At 32.0% G+C, this 13,795-nt stretch overlaps 1 protein-coding gene across 3 annotated transcripts in view; it reads right to left on the reverse strand.

Moving 5' to 3' along the window:
* The window catches only part of FSTL5 (follistatin like 5), a 753,549-nt gene that overhangs the window by 357,834 nt on the left and 381,920 nt on the right, over positions 1-13,795 (reverse strand). For all 3 annotated transcript variants that reach the window (XM_045984612.1, XM_045984593.1, XM_045984601.1), the window contains exon 5: positions 3,889-4,085. In XM_045984612.1, coding sequence (XP_045840568.1) covers positions 3,889-4,085 — 197 coding nt within the window. The remainder of the gene's footprint in view (positions 1-3,888; positions 4,086-13,795) is intronic.

Raw genomic sequence — 13,795 nt, forward strand, 5'->3', positions numbered from 1 at the left:
ATGCTTTTGAAAATCTAAAATTTCAATTTGCTATAAATTTATATCTTGTAATTGGGTATTTTCAATATACAAAATGAGCCTCAAACTGAAGGATGAAATGTGCAGTTACAGATGTTTATGTTAAGGTAGAGTGTTGAAGAGATGTATTGAACAAGATTTATTTCTATAAGTGGTCAGTTTATTTTAGCAAATATTTTCTTGCTGTGACAAATTGTTAGCTGTGATACTAAGGATCCTATTCCTTTAATCTACTACATTTTTTATTCATTTTCACTCTCAACTAGAAAGGCCTGTATGTTCTAATTTACTTGAAAATCTGCAAGAAAAATTCTAGAATATATATTCATTATGTGGAATAAAAATAGAATGTATGCAGCCAGCTTTCATGCTGCAATTGCAAAACCTCAAAGCCAAATTATATTCTTTAATTTTTCCTTGTCACTGCCAGTATCTTAGAGCTATGTATTATATTTCTGCTAATAATAGCCTGTAAATTATAAAAGACACCATTAAGATCCTTTCCCTTTTTATCCTTCTAAGTTAAATTATTTCAAAATTCCATTTTAAATTATGATATTATATGTTTCTAAGTTTATTAATAAAGCCGTATTTATTATTGGTTATATTTAGCAAAAAGTTCTTAAAGAATAACTGTAACCCCAAAATACGCAAGTCAAAAACAATACCTGTGCTATACATATCTAGGTATTCATACTATCTTTTCTTTTTCCTTTTTCTCCTTAAGATTTTATTCATTTATTTGAGAGAGAGAGAGCAAGAAAGAGGAAAAGGTCAGAGGGAGAAGCAGACTCCCTGTGGAGCTGGGAGCCCGATGCAAAATTTAATCCTGGTATTCCAGGATCAAGTCCTGAGCCGAAGGCAGTTGCTTAACCAACTGAGCCACCCAGGCACCCATTCCATTTTTTCAAGCGTGTTTGTTATAATCTTCTGTTGTTGTTGTTCTCCTTTTTTATTTCATAGTTGATTACGGACAGATGAGGTACTGATATTTTCACAATACACTGCTGAAAGTGGAAATGACTTAATGTGGTATGGGATGTATTCAGAAGGATTTTAGTAAACCTCCCAGAACTTTCCTTGCATGTACCTCATGGAGAACCAAGATACAAAAGAGTTTCTGAAGTTTCTGAATATAAAGTTTCTGAGGATAACTTTCAGATGAATTGGAAGAGCACTTTTCAGACATACAGTAAATCCAAAGCAAGGGAAACAGAGAAAACAAAATTAATTTTGTAGCAGATGAACTTTATTATGGGTTGAGTTGTATCTTCTTAAAAGATATTTTGAAGTCTTAATCCTGGTGCCTCAGAATGTAATATACTTTTGGAAATAGGGCTGTTTAAGATGTAATTGGATAACTTAAAATGAGGTCATACTGGAGTAGAGTGGCTCCTTAATCCAATATGACTCTGTTCTTTAGAAAAGGCAAGGTGTTGGGAAGACAGGCACACAGAGAGTATGCTATGTAACTATAGAAGCAGAAGGATGTTATTACAAGCCAATGAGTGCCAAGGAATGCCTAACACTGCCAGAAACTGAAAGAGACAAGCGAGAATCTTCTTCCAGATATTTCAGAGAGAGCATAGTATAGCCAACTCTTTGATTTTAGATGCTGAATGGAGAGAAAGGTTGATTTAGAAACCCACTTTGCACTATTTTGTTAAGGCTGCCCTAGGAAATAAATACAAACTTGGTGTGGCAGAAACTTGAAACAGGTATAACTGAAGTGCTGTCACTGCTATTTTCTAGTGAGGAGAAGTTTCCACTTGTATTTAGATGGAGCTACTATGATAATAATCGGATTCGGTCAAATCAATGGTTACAATGGTGTAGATATGTTAATAAAACTAATATATATAGAAATAATATATATATTACATACATAATACATATATTATATTACATATAGAACATATAAAATAAAAACAAAAGCAATAAGCATAATATAGTCTGATATGTCAAGTCCATGTAGATCAAAGTGATATGCCTCAGTTATAAATTCATTTTAATTAACTAGTAATTTCTTATCATTACTATAAATATAAAATTCTACAGATTTTCTTTCTTGAAAAATAAATGATGAGGTAAATGATAACATAGGTATTTTAATTATAAAATTTAATTAATTTTACTTTTTTTAATTTTTAAATTTATTTTATTTAATTAATTTTACCTAAAATTCCAGAGTTTGATTCTTTAAATCCCAATGCCTGAATTTAGTAACAAGTCAATAAATGCAGACTGGATTAAAGAAGATAATGAAAATGATATATATTTTAATTAACTAGAATGACAAGAACTGTAATCAATTTACTTACAAAGTTACTTTGATATAAAGTTCTAAACTAAGTTATACTATTCCAAAGCTTAGAAATCTTTGCAGAATAAAACCAATATTCCACAATGTCAGATTTTTAAAATAAACCATAAAATTAACCATGAAAGATGAATGACATGACGTTATAGACTACTGGATTTTTTTTTATTAACTGTATTAACTGCTAAGTACTGCTGCAAAATTCACCTCAATATAGTCACTATAGGGATTATCAAGAAGTCAGCAAAATTCCTCAGTCTTATCACCATTTTCCTAGATTGTTCACCCTAGATTGGCTTCTTTTCTTCATTATTCCCCAAAACCTGTGTAATTTTTGGAGAAATCTTGTTTCTCCTATTTTACATTTCTATTACTTTCTACAACTAGTTAAGTTTCTTAAATCTGAGAGTTTTCCTTCAAACTAGTCTTTCTCCATGACACACACATAAAAGCATTTCTGTTTTTCCAAAATGATCTAAATAGACCTTTGTTTATTCAAATAGTCTCTTTAGTAATTGGTTTCTCATTACATGTTTCATTTTGGTGACAATTTTCAAATAAATGAAATTTAATAAGGTGGACTAAATACTTGACCTAAATTGACTGAATCCTAATTAATCTTTGGTTATTGAAACAAAGTAATTTAGTACCTTCCTAAATGATTTACTTACATTATTTTATAGATGTGCTTAACTTCTGATGAATAATTCCCCTAAAGATTGGGTACACAAGTTCTCATTGACTGATAGACAAACATTACAAAAGTTCCAGAGTAGATCTGAAGATCTCTTAACACATTTTGTAAGATAAAGAACTAGTGATCCCTTTAGGTATTTAAGGTATAGAAATCTATCTAAAGAAGTTACTATTTTTTAAACTACAAAATATCATATAAATGTTACTTGAAATTTTATTGCTGATAGAATAGTGTTAAAAGAAAAACAACACCAAAACCCAAAAACCAAACAAACAAAAAATCTTAAAATGGCATCACTTAGGCCATGTCTTAATAAGCTAAATTATAATAAGCTAATAAACTAATTGTAGTTCAACCTCTTCCAGAAATGTAGTCTTAATAGTCCATCATGAATTTTTCAATCAGCACTAATGAGTCTACAACCTGGGCCCTTTCCGGCCCCCAAAAGAAGATGATGTAATCTACATGATAATAGCCCATGCTTTTCCCCTAAGGAAAAGTGACCTTGTCTGGAACAAATTTTCTCTTTTGATAATAATTTTCCTGTCCCACTCTCCTTCTACAAAAACTTTCCATCTTGTACAACTGCCCCAGCACCCCTCTATTTGCCAAATGGGATATTGCCCAATTCAATTTTGTTTAATAAAGCCAATTAAATCTTTAAAATTTACTCAGTTGAATCTTTGTTCTTTAACAGTAATCAAATGTTGCTTTTAAAAGTATGTTTTGTCCACACTCTCAAATAATACATATTAAACATATATTTTATTAATACAGAATAAATTCACACAGATGTAAAAGTATTGTACATGATACATTTAAATAAACTTGTTAATTCAATCATGAATCATACCTGAGTTAGTTCATTAATATCTACAAGTCCATTACTGTCAGCATCAAAATATTTAAACATTCGATCCACCAACAACTTCTTCCAAGATATGTCATCACCGTTAGGGTTTTCATTTTCTTGTGTAATATATTTTTGATTTTGTAAATCTAAAAGCATATTTTTCATCTTGCTGTATTCAGTGGCCTTGCAGTTATTTCCTGTAACAAAAGAACTAAGTTATTTTAAAAGCAATGTTATTGAAAAGAAATCATGCATTATATTAATTATATATAATTAATATATATATTAATATATATTATATTAATGTTAAGAAGCCGTTATCTTTAAAAATAACATACTTGGTACATGATTTTTCTCTTCCTACTTTGAATACTTTACAATTCATACAAAGTTAAAATAACTTTTTAACTTTGGACTATCAAATTTTCAGGGTTAGATAGAAAACTTTCATTTGTATCGTATCTACTAACAACATATTTACCGTGTGTTTTCTCTATGCCAAAGTAATTGGTTCTATGAGGAGCAATAGAAAAACACGATAGCTCCAATTGTTTAAATACATTATCTTAATTTTAATCCTCACTATACATTCTCATATGGATAGTTCGCAGGTTTTGAAGCACAAGGAGATGAAATGACTTGCTCAAGGCAAAGGGTTAGATTGTGTTGGATTTTTTTTTTTCCATTTTATTTATTTTTTCAGTGTAACAGTATTCATTGTTTTTGCACAACACCCAGTGCTCCATGCAAAACATGCCCTCCCTATTACCCACCACCTGTTCCCCCAACCTCCCACCCCTGACCCTTCAAAACCCTCAGGTTGTTTTTCAGAGTCCATAGTCTATTATGGTTCGCCTCCCCTTCCAATTTTTTTTTTTAATAAACATATAATGTATTTTTATCCCCAGGGGTACAGGTCTGTGAATCGCCGGGTTTACACACTTCACAGCACTCACGATAGCACATACCCTCCCCAATGTCCATAGCCACCTCCCCCTCTCCCAATCCCACCTCCCCCCAGCAAACCCCAGTTTGTTTTGTGAGATTAAGAGTCATTTATGGTTTGTCTTCCTCCCAATCCCATCTTGTTTCATTTATTCTTCTCCTATCCCCCTAACCCCCCATGTGGAGAAAGACAACTATCATATGATCTCCCTGATATGAGGACATGGAGAAGATTGTGTTGGATTTTGCACTTGAACTCATATATACCTGGTATCAAAATAGGATAGCATATTTTTAACTGGAAGTATCCTTTGTATATTTGAATTTATTTTAAAGAAGCTTGTGTGTGTGTGTGTGTGTGTGTGTGTGTTTGCATTTTTAAAAATTCTCTTCTTGATACTAAGCTCATATTTGTATTCTTATAAGTCTTTCTCTTTCTGATATTCATTTATCTATCTTCTTAGAGCACACAGCATATAACATGATATATGTTTGCATTTTTATCTTGAAGTTCTAACTTTACAAATTTTATCTCCACAAATGACGTGTAAGTTCACTGAACTAACAATGCATCACAGACTTTCAGTATTTCCCATAAAGTAATGGGACAATACTGGCAACATCAAAGTTAGGGATAATAATTGCTTAGCTTAATGTCTTCAAAAATAACTGCAATTGCTCTAATATCATCACACAATTATTTTAGAAAGGATTTTTCTTACACTGGTTCCCATGATAATGTCTTTAAGTAGTACATTGAAAAGTAGTATATACCACTGATAGGAAATGTGATATAAAATGTATTATAGAAAATACAGTGCCTAATGTGACTCGTAAGTGAAAAAGTAGCTATTATATTAGCCAAGAATTTTTAGAACACATTTTTACAGAAAGTACTAACTTTATAATTGTTGTCAATTTTGACAATTAGGCTTTCACAGAATCTACAATCTTAAAAGATTTCTGAAGATTTTTAAATATATGTCGGAACAGCACGGAGTTGAAAAACAATATTTGAAATCTCATTCTCTTTCAAGACAAGATGGAAAACAATCTCTTCCAGAGAGATGAGAGACTGTCTTATTTTTCAAAGACAGCGAAATAACTACTGTTGTTCGGCAATTTTAGTGTTTAGCAATCCTGTCAAGAACGTTTTTTTTTACAATAAAATGTAAAGTTTGTGCTGCAGATTAAGTCAATTTTGCATTATTCTATTCTCAGTTTAAAAAAATGATAATACTGAGAACGTTCTCATAATAGCAAAGAAATCACTGACAAAAGAGAGAAGTAATCAAGTCTAGAGGGATAGGTAGCAATTTTGGTGTCCATGAAAGTGGCACAAAAAAAGATTTAAAACATGTGCATGCCTGTGAGTGTGTTTGTGTACACATGTGCATGCATCAGGAAGAGAGAGGAATATGTGATAAAAGAATGGGGAAAAGCATCATAGACTATTCCAATAGCACTACCCAGGATTTCTGTATTTGACTTTGGGTCTGTATTTCCTTTCATCTGACTAACAGTGAGTAGGATGGAGTTTGGGGATGTTGACCTAGGTCCCAGGCAATGTGGAGATCAGAATGCTGGTGAGAGGCAATTGGAACTAGGGTTTAAATGCTGAGAAATATTTAACTAATATTTACAATTTGAGGGAAGAGGATACAGTGTGAGTTGTTAATTTTGATCTAATTGAGTAATGTGATCATCATAATGATCTCTATTAATACTTTCACTTCCCAACTTGTAAATTTCCTTGAAAATTCAAGTGGTTGTTGGCAATCCAAAGAAAATAAAAATAAAAGCATTGTAGTTAAGGATTTATAGTCTATGGAAATGTATAAGAAGTAGTTATAAAATCACATAAAACTTCGTGGAATTTATAGATTTAATAAAATTTCTGTCATAGGTTTTTAGTAATAAATGGGAACATCTGCTATTAACAACAAGTGATATGTAAAGCAGATTTCCTATGTGTCAGGAACTTTATATGTGTTAAATCAGTTAACTCTCACAACAGTCCCAAAAGAAAGACAATGCAATTATCACCATTTTATAGACAAGGAATTAAGGCATTGAGAAATTAATTTGTTCAAAGTTATAGAGCTAGAAAGGAATGGAATGATTTTTATATACAAGCAGTATCTCTTTTGCCCTTTATTCTCTACTTCTCTCATCTTCAGAACTGAATTTTATTTTTTTTAAGATTTTATTTATTTATTTGACAGACAGAAATCACAAGGAGGCAGAGAGACAGGCAGAGAGAGAGAGTAGGGGAAGCAGGCTCCCTGCTGAGCAAAGAGCCTGATGTGGGGCTCCATCCCAGGATCATGAGATCATGACCTGAGCCAAAGGCAGAGGCTTAACCTACTAGGGCACCCAGGCATCCCCAGAACTGAGTTTTAAAATCAACTTACATATGTGATTCAGTACATTTGTCCAAGGATTATTTGTAAAGTGAAAGATAAGCATAATAATAAACTATAGGCAAATAGAGAAAAAAGAACTCATAAAGGAAAAAAGAAAACGGACTACCTGAGAAGTTGCAGGCAATAAGAAAGTACTGAAGAGGAAGCTAAAGGGAGAAGTTTTCAAGAAAGGGGATATGATGAAATGTCAAATTTTCAGAGTAAAAGTAAGATAAATAATAAAATACACTCATTGAATTCCTTAAATTGTAAGTAATTGGTGACCGTAAAGAAAAATGTTAGTAAATAAATTGAGTAAAATTCTTTTTTTAAAATTTAGAATCTCTTTTTTAAAAAGATTTATTTATTTATTTTAGAGAGAGAGAGAAAGAGAGTAGGGAAGAGGAGCAAAGGTAGAGGGGGAGAGAGAGTCCCAAGCACACTCCCCACTGAGTGTAGAGCCTGATGTGAGGCTTGATTCCACAACCGTGAGCCAAAAACAAGAATCTGACACAAGAATCTACTGAACCACCAGGTGCCCCTAGAATCTCCTTTTTCATTACAGACCTCTTTTCCACTAGAATTCATATTTTCTTCTATTTTGTTTTATTTTATTTTAATTACAGTATATTTAGCATACAGTGCTATGTTAATTTTAAGTGTACAATATAGTGATTCAACGCTTCCACAAATCACCCAGTCCTCGTCAGGACAAGTGCACTCCTTAATCCCCATCACCTATTCCCCCACTCCCCCATCCACCTCCCTTCTGGTAACCATTGGTTTGTTCTCTGTAGTTCAGAGTCTGTTTGTTTGTTTGTTTGTTTGTTTGTTTGTTTTTCCTTTCTCTCTTTTTCCTTTGTTTTGTTACTTTAACTCCACATATGAATGAAATAATATGATATTTGTCTTTCTTTGACTTATTTCTTTTAACATTATACTCTATAGCTATATTCATGTCATTGTAAATTACAAGATTTTATTCTTTTATGGCTAAAAAATATTCAATATTTATATTGATATAATATAAATATTGAAATAATATAATTACTGAATATATGTGTTGAAAATATATATATATCTCACATCTTTATTCATTCATTTATTGATATACAGTTGGACTGCTTTTGTAATTTGGTTATTATAATTAATAATGCCATAAACATAGGGATGCATGTTTCTTTTTGAATTACTGTTTTTTGTATTTTGGGGGGTAAATTACTGTTTTGTAAGTTTTGGGGTAAATCCAGTAGTGAAATTACTGGATCAGAGGGTAGTTTTATTTTTAAGTTTTTGAAGAAACTCCATATTCTTTTCTGGAGTGGCTGCACCAGTTTGCATTCTTACCAACTGTGAGTAAGTGTTCCTTTTACTCCATATCCTCACCAACACTTGTTTCTAGCATTTTCATTTTAGCCATTCGGACAGGTATTAGGTGATATCTCAGTGTCGTTTCAGTTTGCATTTCCCTGATGACAAGTGATGTTGAACATCTTTTCACGTATCTATTGGCCATCTGTATGTCTTCTTTGGAGAAATGTCTCTTCATGTCTTCAGTCCATTGTTAATTAGATCATTTGTTTCTTGGGTGTGATTTGTATAAATCCTTTATACATTTTGAATACTGACCCTTAATCGAACATGACATTTTCAAATATCTTCTAAATAGAGCAGAGTTCTTTTTACAGTGGGTTAAGGAACAAAAACAGTGAACATTTGGAAATATTAAATATTTACTAACTTTTTAATGGAAGAAAAAGTACTAGAATTACTAATGAAGAAGGATAGATATTTAGAAATGAAAATCAATTAATAGATATTTAGAAATCATGGACTCATCCATGAATAATGTCAGGCAGGAAGGTAAGAAATTTTTATTTGTCTGCTTTGATAAGATTCCTTTCTCAAATCTTCATCAACAGGGAGTGTTAGATTGGTGTAGCTAAGGGAAATAAATATTTTCCTGGATTTACCTCCTATTCTGGATGACAAGTAAGAAATCTCCTCTGCTGTTCCTGTTCTAGACACTGAGAACAAGACAAATGAGATGCCTATTTGATGGTATCTATAGCATCATCCTTCCCATGAATCCTGGGGCTGTGCCAATTCTTGATTTAGAGACATTCTAAGGGCAGTTAAAATCCAGCTGGTCTTAGGGGGCTGGGAAAGATGCAGACTCTCTGACATTCAAATGGCTGCACCTGTGTAGTTGGCAGTGCTTCTCCAAGTTTCTACAGAACCAAAGATAATTACATTTTATATATCCTATAGTACAAGCATCTGTTTCAGTACGGGGTAAGTGCTTAAATTTACAGATTATATCATTTATGTATTTATTATGTTTTTCAAAGTCTGTTTTTATCTTTTGAAATTATACGTTTATCCTTCTCTCCAAGCATCCATCAATAAAAATTACCTATTCCCTTCAACACAAAAATATTGAAATCTAAGTTTATAAGAATATGATTTTTCTTCTTGCCATTTATATTTAGAATATGATTAATTTTATCCTACTATAAGCTGAAATCTTAGATATTCAAAGAATAAAAATTGAATATTTTTATTTTAGTACTAATTCTATCCATTTATTAGGATATATATTAGAAGTGTTTTTCTCAAACTGTTCAATAATTGTTAATAAAATCCTTTCACATATTTTTAGAAAAATATTTTATATTTATAGCATAAGGAATATGTTAAAACCTTAGTATGTTTGATTTGATGTGTATATATGAATCATATTAAACATGGAAAACTATTATAATTATGTTAATCTGTAAGTTGTTAAACTGTGCGTGAAGGACACATAAATCATCTTTATTAAAAGTTGTCTGGGGGCGCCTGGGTAGCTCAGTGGGTTAAAGCCTCTGCCTTTGGCTCTGGTCCTGATCCCAGGGTCCTGGGATCCAGCCCCGCATGGGGCTCTCTGCTCAGCAGGGAGCCTCCTTCCCTTCTCTCTCTGCCTGTCTCTCTGCCTACTTGTGATCTCTGTCTGTCAAATAAATGAATAAAATCTTAAAAAAAAAATGTTGTCTGAACAGAATTAAAACAGACTTAAATCTTTAACTGGAAGATCTATTTAAAAAGGTAAGGGTATAAATATTTTTGTGATACGTGAACTCTACTTAAATGTTCATATTAAAAATATATTAGTTCTACACAAAATTAATGTAAGTTTATTATGTTTCAGATACTATTCTAATTTTGGGAATTCACTAAGACAAACACATGTAAACATACCATTTCACAACTTAGTACTTTTTTTTTTTTTTCTTTTAAGTAGGCTCCACATGTTGTCTGGTGCAGGGCTCGAATTCACAACACTGAGACAATGACCTAAGCTGAAATCTAAAGTCAGTCACCCAACTGACTGAACCACCCAGGCACTGCAACAATTTAGTACATTTTAGGAGCTGTGATTTTCTCCTAGACGCAGGGAATTTTATTTTTAAATTTTTATTTAAATTCCAATTAGCTAGCATACAGTGTAATAGTAATTTGGGTGTACAATGTAGTGACTCAGCACTTCCATGCAACACCCAGTGCTCATCCCAAGTGCCTTCCAGAACACCCATCACCTATTTTACCCATCCCCCACCCACTCTCTCTTTGGGAAGTGTCAGTTTGTTTTTTATAGTTAAGAATCTGTTTCTTGGTTTGAGGCAGAGAATTTTTTTAAAGAATACACTTTATTCTCTAGAGTAGTTTTAGGTTCACAGCTAAACTGAGAGAAAGTAAAGATTTTCCATATACCCTGCCTCCCACCACCCTGCCGACTCCCCCACTATCAATATCCTACAACAATCAGGGAAACACTAAAAGTCCATTAGAAATCAAACAGAATGTAGTGTTCTAAGCTTGCCTTCTTTCACTTAAAAATAAACATTTAATATTCTTCCATGTTTTCTCATGGATTGAGAATTCACTTGCTTTTAGTGTTCAATTATATTTCATTGTCTGCATTCACCACAGTTTATTTATCCATTTATCTACTGAAGAATGTTTCTGAGTTTTGGAGTTTATGATTAAAGCTGCTATAAACATCCATGTTCAGATATTTATGTGGCCTGAGTTTTCAGCTCTTTTGGATAAGTACCAAAAAGCATAATTGCTAGATAATATGGTAAAATATGTTGTTTTGTGAGAAAACACTAAGCCGTCTTCCAAAGTGGCTGTACCATTTTGTATTCCCATCAGCAACGTTTAAGAGTTCCTGTTGTTATACATCCTCACTGGCATTTGCTGGGTTTTTCTGGATATTTGCCATCTAATACATATCTGGTGGCATCTTGCTGTTTTACGGGCAATTTTTTTAAGTTAATAAGCTGTATTTTTAAAAGGGTTTGGCTTTCTAGTTTGGCAAATATGATTGTATATTAGTATTTCAAAAGTTCTCTAGTAACCAGATCACTTTGCTCTCTTAATCCTGAGAGAACACTGATTAAAATGCCTTTGAGAGGTCAGATTAGGCACACTAATCTGTTTCCAACTATACTCTTCAAAAGTGACACACGTTGGAGTAAGTGCTCAGCTCAGCCGTTACTTACTATCACTTTCATCATTCATCATCCTCACAAACACAATCACATGTTATAAAGATGCAGAGAGTATTGATGTTAAAAAAAAAAGAAAACGAAACAGCACAATACAGTGGTGGAATTGATAACCTAGAAAGCTTGGAGAACAAAATGGAAAATGGATATTTCTCTTACCTGAAGTAGATACAACTTATAATATTAATGATCATGAAATTGGCTAAATGTGTTATTTTATTGATTCAGGAATTTAACAGCTTTTTAAGGCATTATTTTTATAGTAAAAATCAAGAAGATGTAATAAGTTTCATATGAGAAATCATGCCTCCCATACAGCATATGAAAGTTAGTGCTGTTAAAACATTTATGAATTAACTTTTTCCTACTTAATTTTTTTTCTGGCAACTTATCTACAAATATTTTATACAGGATATGTAAGTACTTGTATCTTATTACAATCTTATAATTAAATTGTTAAAATATTCGTGCATTATTGCCTCAAATATTATAACATATAACATAATTCTTGTGGTAGTCTGTGTTTTATGAAGGTTATTGATTATCATTTATGCTACCTATATTTATATTACTTCTCAAAGCAAAGATTGCTTAAGTAAAAATTGCTTAATTTTTAAAGAATTTGACCAAATCATTTAAAATTAACCAGACTACAAAGCAAATCTATCCCTGCAGAAAATATAGTCAAAACTTGGTCTCATGTAGCTCCAGTGGAAATAGATCTCTTAGTACTTTTGAACCCTAAATAATCTTTCCCCAGAATTTTATCACATCACTCAAATATGTGGTTGCCAATGAAAAAATTAGTTTGTATTGGTGTTATAAAGGATATGCTATTCATATCTGTGAAGCCATAGTCATATAATGATTTCTAAACCAATATTTATATGGCAATTGTGTGCTGGCACTGTTCTAAGTATTTTACAGCTAACTTTCAATCTTTATAATGATCCTATGAAGTAAGAACAATTACCATACCATATCATTGAAAGCATAATAAGCCCAATAATAGGCTTGACATTTGACATTACATGAAAGGCTAAGAAAATTCTAACCCTAGGATTGTAAGGCCATCTCTCAGAAATCAACTCCCAAGTTTCCCATGAAGTATACAGAACTCACAAGTTTGTATCTATTTGTCAATTGAGAAGATAGAGAAGCTTAACTCTTTTTTTCTTTTCTTATTCTACAAATTTGTGTGAAATTCTGTCAAGAATTTAGTATTCTGAGGACTGTCTACATGCGTGAAATCTGATATACATATTCAATAATAAATATTTTTTGTCTCCTATATTAGGATAGAAAGGTCTTTTCCTTGGTAGGATTTTTAATTTCCACAACAATCATTAGGGGCACTATCTAATAATGACATGAGTGACTTACCAAGCCTATCTAAACATTATGATTTTGTATGCTCACAATTTCAAAAAATGTAAATCAAATGGTGATACAATTACAGGCAAGCTTGGTAAACCACAGAGAAAAACTGTAATACTTTCACATGGGAAATGTAAATCAAACAGGCATTGAGCACTAATACTTTGGTCTGGGACAAATCCAGAAATGCACTTTTATAGGACTATAGTACTCTTCCTTAAGCATTGATTTTAATGCTAAATTTATCTAGAGTAGAAATTTGAAGTTTGAAGTTGAGTTAATTTCTTCCTGAAATTTTCCATAAGCCCTGGGTCCTTTGGACAGTTTGGTGTTAAAATTCTAGTTATGAACATAAGTATATATCTTTTTCTGGTCACTAAATAACCTGAATAAAGTCGAGAGTTCATATACATCTTGCTTCCTAGTAACTCCACTACTCTTTGTCTCATTTAACAGAAAATTACAGAAGTGATAATGAATACAGGATGTTTGTCTGTGATCACTCTCTCTATATATATATACATTATATATATATATATATATTCTTTATATAATGTATTCATTATTTTTTGCCAAGCAAACAGAAGAGATAATAGTAATGAATGGGCATCAACTTGTGGCTGTGTC

Source organism: Meles meles, chromosome 2 (genome assembly GCF_922984935.1).
Source record: "Meles meles chromosome 2, mMelMel3.1 paternal haplotype, whole genome shotgun sequence".
Taxonomy (NCBI): Eukaryota; Metazoa; Chordata; class Mammalia; order Carnivora; family Mustelidae; genus Meles; species Meles meles.